The sequence below is a fragment of the Neofelis nebulosa genome, chromosome 9 (genome assembly GCF_028018385.1).
Source record: "Neofelis nebulosa isolate mNeoNeb1 chromosome 9, mNeoNeb1.pri, whole genome shotgun sequence".
NCBI lineage: Eukaryota > Metazoa > Chordata > Mammalia > Carnivora > Felidae > Neofelis > Neofelis nebulosa.
In genome coordinates, this window is record NC_080790.1 from 113483768 (window position 1) to 113490243 (window position 6476).

A 6476-nucleotide genomic window follows, 5' to 3' on the forward strand; every position below is an offset into this window, starting at 1 on the left:
GAGTTTGAGAACTGAAGCAGTGAAAAATGAGAAGAAGGTTAAAAATCTCACCATAAGAGATGCAAAGGGTGAGGTGCCCCGCTCCCCAGAGCTGATGCAGGTTCCGAGGGTGAGAAGAACGGTGACAGGAAGGGGCAGGCTTGGAATCCTACGTGTTTGTGGGGAGTGAGGCTGGGAGGATATTTTCTCTGCCGAAGTAGAAGAGAACTGAAGGGGCAGGAAGGGGACCAAGCCCAGTTCTCACCAGGAAGCTGATGTGGAGGGTGAAAGCCACAAAGCAGGGGCAGAGAAGATGAACAAAGGCTCCAGCAAAGAATTATGCAGGAGCTTGGGCCCAGCAATCCCGGGGCTCTTTGGGTGTGAGGGCAAGGCCCCCAGCTCGGAGAGGCAGTCAGAGGACCTCCGAGCAGGAGGGGCTGACCCTGTAGGGCAGCTGTTGAGGAGGTAACCTTACCTGGCCCTCACATGCAGGGTGCAGGTGTGTAGTTGTGTGGGGGGGCTGTTTCCCAGAACCTGAGCTGGGGATGACAGCGGTGAGCAGACTGCACGGGACCCTTCAGTAAAACGATAAGGGTGTGTATGTTCTCTGGGCCCCCATAAACGTGCTCGGACTCAGATATCTGGTGGAGGTTCGAGTGCAATATTGGGAACAGCACCCCCCCCCGCCCCCCCGCCGCTATGAGGGAAGGAGCTTGGCGGAGTTCAGGCAGGTGAGGAGTGCTCAGGGGAGCTACGCCCCTGTCTCGGCGTCAGGTCCACACGATCCTGGCCTGGGAGACTGCCAGGCTATGCTGAAGCGAGCTTCTGGTCCTTGGGTTCCAAAATCATGTTGTCCCAGCTGTGTTGAGGGGCGCTGGGCTGGGATAGCAGAGGACCTCCTCGACCCGCTGTCTATACCGAAGGTTCCAGGAGCCCCAAGGCCCGGACTCCGGCGGGGGGAGGGCCAGGCGCTCTGGACCAGAACTCCGGACCTTGGATCCACCACCATACCACCACCACCCTGACCCCACGCTGCCTCTGTGGAGTACCTGGTCGCCGACTCCCAAGCCGTAGTAGCCGTGCGTCACCACCTCCCAGTGCAGGAAACAGACGAGCGCGTCCTGCGCGCAAGTGATGGCCGGCGCCGCCGACGCGAACAGTACCTCCAAGCCCGCCATGCGCTCCCCCGGCTTCTGCAGGCGGAGAGAGGAAGGAAGGGAGGGAGTGCCGTGAGCCGACTCGGCCCTGAGAGCGCGGAGGGCTCCGCTCCGCTGCTCCGCCCGCCCAGGCCTAGCCCCACCTGCGGCCAAAATGGAGACGCCCGAGGGCCGAACACGGCCACCGGAAGTAGCTCCAAGCGCCTGACCCGTTGCGCCAGCGCGCCGACTGGAAACCCGAGCGCAGAGCTTAAACGTTCCGCCACGCAGCTCGCAGGCGGGGCGGGGCGGGGCGGGGCGGGGCGGGGCGGGGGCGTGGCGGGGCGGGGCGTGGCGGGGCGGGGCGTGGCGGGGCGGGGCGGGGCGCGGTCCTTTAAAACAGGAATCTCCTTTTTCCAGGGAGTTGGAGATATCGCCAGACACGCGGGATCCTAGGTTAGGTCCTCGAGGAGAGGCTACCTTGTTCTGAGCCACAGACTTCCCATCCTCAGAATAGGGTGGGCATATGCTGGTGGAGGAAGAGTTTATGAAATATGACTAAAATATATTAATAATAATAGCTGGCACTTATGCAATGCTTGCTCCGTGCCCCATTATTCTAAATGCCTTACGTGTATTCATTAATTTAAGCATCACGACCCAACTCTATACAGTTAGGGTTAACGGTAGCCCCGTTTTACAGAGGGGTGATTTTGACCCGAGATGACTCAGCCAGACAATGAGGGGCAGAGATGGTACCGGAACCCAGCAGTCTGGCTCCCAGGATAAAGTTTATTAAATGTTTATTGTGTGCTGGATCCTGTGCCCAAACCTCTACATCACCCTATCGACAACTCTGCGAGGTGTGTTCCATTATCGTCCCCGTTTTGCAGATGACAAAACCAGCCCAGAGAATTGAAGCCGCTTCCTCCAAGAAGATGCAGTTGTGCCTCTATGATTTTTGCCACCTGCTATTTCTTCAACAAGATTCTCGAAATCTGCTTACTGTTTTTGCTCAAGTAAATTCAGTTTTCCCATTCCAGTCAGCACCCTATAGCAAGCCACCATCACCTCTGACTTGGATGTCTGCACCAACCTCTGAACTGCCCGAGTTCATCTCTTGTCTCCCAAAGTCTGTTCTACACTCTGCAGCTGGAGATTCTGTTAGGACACACGCCAAGTCACATTCCTCCTCTGCTTAAAACTCTCCCAGGGCTCCTAACACACTCAGGGAGAGTCATGTCCTCCCTATGGTCTCTGGAAACCTGCATATGGGGCGCCTGGGTGGCTCAGTCGGTTGAGCGGCTGACTTCGGCTCAGGTCATGATCTCACGGTCCATGAGTTCGAGCCCCGCGTCGGGCTCTGTGCTGACAGCTCAGAGCCTGGAGCCTGTTTCAGATTCTGTGTCTCCTTCTCTCTGACCCTCCCCCGTTCATGCTCTGTCTCTGTCCGTCTCAAAAATAAATAAACGTTAAAAAAAATTAAAAAAAAAAAATATTAAGAAACCTGCATATGGTCTGCGCCCCGCCCCCCCCCCCACCCCTTACCTCTCTCTGACATCATCCCCTCCAACCCTCTTCTCATCTCCTGCACCCTTGGCTGCAATAACGTTGACTTCCATCCTCTCACACCCACATCTGATTCAAAAGCAAAGCTAGTCAACTTTACCCTCAAAATGTATTCTGAATCTGACCACTTCCTACCGCCTCCACGGTCTCCACCCCGACCTGATCGTCTAGCATCCCATACTTGGACTACTGCAGTAGCTACCTAACCAAGGTTTCCTCTCCCACACGTCCTGTTCTCCAGGTCTTTGCATGTGCTGCTCTCTCTGCCCGGAATGTTCTTTCCTCAAACATCTGCGTGGTTTGCTCCTTCATTTTAAGTGACTCTTTCTCTCACTTCCCTGGCTTCCCTGACGCTACATCCAAGATAACCTCTTGTATTTTTTTTTTTACGTTTGTTTATTTATTTTGAGAGAGACAGCAGGAGGGTGCACGTGTGCGTGCGAGTGAGGGAGGGGCAGAGAGAGAGGGAGACAGAGAACCCCAAGCAGGCTGCGCATTGTCCGTGCCGGGCCCCACGCAGGGCTCAATCCCACGAACCATGAGATCATGACCTGAGCCAAAATCTAGAGTCAGACACTTCACAGACTGAACCACCCAGGCACCCCATGTCTTCTGTTCTTTAATCCCTTCCTTACCCTGCTTTCTTTCCTGTAAAGCGTTAATCATAACCTGACCTTATATCAGGTATTTATTTGCTTGCTTGTTAATTTCATGACTCTCTTCCCACTAGACCGTGAAAAGGGAGCAGAGATCATATCTGTCTTGTGCACAGGTATATCTGAGTGCCTTCCTGGCTCAATACACACTAACTGAATGAATGAATGGATGAATGAATGCTACGTGAATGAATTACTGGTGTGAGCTCAACTTAATCGGGCCGGTCTCACCTTTCTGCAGTTCACCCCTCACTTTGTTAGCTGGCCCCATGCCACTCCACATGCTTTTGTTCCCAGGATTTCTCAGGGACACCCAGATTCTGGAACCCCATCGGCAGAGATTCCAGCTAAGTGTCTGAGGTAGATTGCAAGTATGTTGACCGCACCGTAGGTGGTGCTAAAGCTGATGGACTCCTGAGCTATGCTGCCTGCGGCCTAAAACCGTTTACCCCTTCCACTGAGAAGCTCTGCACTTTTCAAGCCTCCCTGCTTTTACTTGCTCTGTCTCTTCTGCTTTAAATGTCTTCCCCGGGGGGGCGCCTGGGTGGCTCAGTCGGTTAAGCGTCCGACTTCAGCTCAGGTCACGATCTCGCGGTCTGCGAGTTCGAGCCCCGCGTCAGGCTCTGGGCTGATGGCTCAGAGCCTGGAGCCTGCTTCCGATTCTGTGTCTCCCTCTCTCTCTGCCCCTCCCCCGTTCATGCTGTGTCTCTCTCTGTCTCAAAAATAAATAAACGTTAAAAAAAATTTTTTTTAATAAAAATAAAAAAAAATAAATGTCTTCCCCGGTTATTGAAAATTCCACCCATGCACCCATTCATTCGTTCACTAAACCTCCATAGGCTGTGTTGCCATGGATGGGGATGCAGACCGCGGACTGCACAGAGGTGCCCCAGGGGCAGACCCATTCCTAAGTGTCAACTGTGAGCCAGGCCCCAGATGAACAGGCTGTAGTTCCTGACACTTTGGAGCCCACGGTCTGGTGATTAAAAAAAAAAAAGAAACTCACAAAGGTAACCCAGTGTGAAGACTGCCATGACATAGGGGCACTTGGAGGTCTGTGCAAGCCCAGAGGAGGCAATCTAATTCAGGCTGGGGGTCAGGGAGGGCTTCTTGGAGGAGGAGATACCCAACTGCACTGCATCATAATGGACGATTGGGAGAGAACTGAGGCACAAAAGGCGTCCCAGTAAAAGGGAATAGCATACGCAAAGCGTGGAGGTGTGAAATGCAGGTAGTGCTGTGTGTTTAGGGCATCGATGCTGCCTCCTGCATGAGGCCTTCCCCCATCTCCTCTGCCCACAATCAATTTCTCTGTCCTCAGTGCAGTTGGCATCAGTGGGGTGCCAAGGAGGGGACATGGGACAGCAAGAGCTATCAGTCTCACGGGGGAGGAGAATTTTATCATTGAAGCTTATTATAATGGCCGGTTTATAGTGATAATAAAAAGCAGACGTGCCTTTGGTCAGCTAAATTACTGCTTTTAACTTTTTTACAGACAACAGCCCCCCTCATTGCTTGTACCCAGGCAGACAGCTCCCCTACCCATCCCTTGGGTCGGCCACTGCTTTGCATATGATTAGGTATAACGCGAGTTTTGCAGAACTTTGTTTCCCTGTAATAAATCACCCTCCCTGTGCCAGTCTGGGTTCCCTCAGAAGCCAACCTGAGACAGGGATTTGAATGGCTTATTTGGGAGCTGCTTCCAGGAAATAGCAGCAAAAGGGTGGGGATAAGAGACTGGGAAGTGGCCAGGAGGTGTTAGGTGTTGGAGCCCTTTACCTCTGGGCACCTGAGCTCTGTCCCGTCCAGCCACTCTGGGAGACACCCATCCTAGACTTGTCCCAATGGAAGGTGAGAGAATTAAGTTGATTTTTTTTCACTCACTCCCTGCGGTTGAGGGCTGCTTCTGGGGGCACGAAAAGCCTTCAGGTAGAGAACTGCAGAGTTTAGAGGAAGTAGCCTTTGGTGCTTAGAGGTGACTGCTGAGGAGTGAGTTGGATACCACGGCATCTGCTATCCTCCCCACGCAAGGATGAGCCATGACTTTGCTAGTCTGCGGCCCAGCCGGCAGCATGTAACAGATGCTAACATCTGTGTGTTGCAACAATGAGGTACGCTCTGTCTCTTGCACTAGGCTGGGAGCCCTTCCGGCCAGGACTATGTTCCATCCACGCTGAACCCCAGGGTACTCCATGGATGAGAACAAACGGGAGGATCCTCTGGGTCCGGAGGTTGAGGGTGCCCCGCCCCTGGTCCATCTGGCACTTTCTGTGGACTTACCGCTATCAACAAGAGTCTCAGTGGTCCCTGTGAGGTCTGTGATTGGCTGAGAAGGGAAGCAGGGAGAAGGTGCTTCCCCAGCTGGGCCCCCGCTACCTGGGCCGTGCAGAGCCCATGCCAGAGATGAGGGCCCAGGATGATGGAAAGAACTTGAGAGATGGCTGCAGCCACCAGCTCCTGGTTACCAAGTGACATCAATATGAGGATTCCAAGCTCCCTGGAAACTGTCTCCCTGGAAACTGTGAAGAGGTGAGCTGAAGGGCAGGGCCCAAATGGGCACTGAGGTGGAATTATTCAACACTGGAAGCCTTCTGCTTTTGTGGCCTAGCATCATTCCAACACCCTCACCTCCTCCAAGAAGCCCTCCCAGATTAATAATATTCAGTATTGGAACCCGCTGGATGGGTTGGAATGAAAAGATTAGGGAAAGTTGCCTCCAGCTTTCAGAGAGTCTGGAAGTTGCAGGAAGTGCAGGAGAGCACCGCTGCCTCTTGTCCCGAGGCAGTATTCAGAGAAAAATCTGCAAAGGTGGCTGCAAAACTGAACTGAAACTGAATCCGCTGCTACTGGAGAAGCAATAAGGTGCTTCTGCTGCCTCCCATTGGCTGAATCTAACCCAGAATCCTGCTGGCAAGTCATTCTGAAAAATTGCAGGCAGGCAGGATGGGGATAGGAGTGAGGCTTTAACAGACAAATTGTCCAGTATTGTCTTATTTAATCTCATTTTTAAAAAATTTTTAACGTTTATTCATTTTTGAGAGACAGAGCATGAGCGGGGAAGGGGCAGAGGGAGAGGGAGACACAGAATCCAAAGCAGGCTCCAGGCTCCAAGCTGTCAGCGCAGAACTCGATGCGG

The 6476-nt window shown here is 53.3% G+C and overlaps 1 protein-coding gene across 3 annotated transcripts in view; it reads right to left on the reverse strand.

Moving 5' to 3' along the window:
* The window catches only part of PSMF1 (proteasome inhibitor subunit 1), a 47478-nt gene extending 41714 nt beyond the window's left edge, over nt 1–5764 (reverse strand). The window contains exons 1-2 of one of the 3 annotated variants that reach the window (XM_058685156.1): nt 5621–5764; nt 1029–1172 (exon numbers count right to left, since the gene is read on the reverse strand). In XM_058685156.1, coding sequence (XP_058541139.1) covers nt 1029–1157 — 129 coding nt within the window. In that variant the 5' untranslated portion in view covers nt 1158–1172; nt 5621–5764. Of the gene's footprint in view, nt 1–1028; nt 1373–5620 lie in introns of those variants that run through there. The other 2 variants (XM_058685157.1, XM_058685155.1) reach the window with 2 other exon arrangements.
* Nucleotides 5765–6476: the final 712 nt, after the last annotated feature.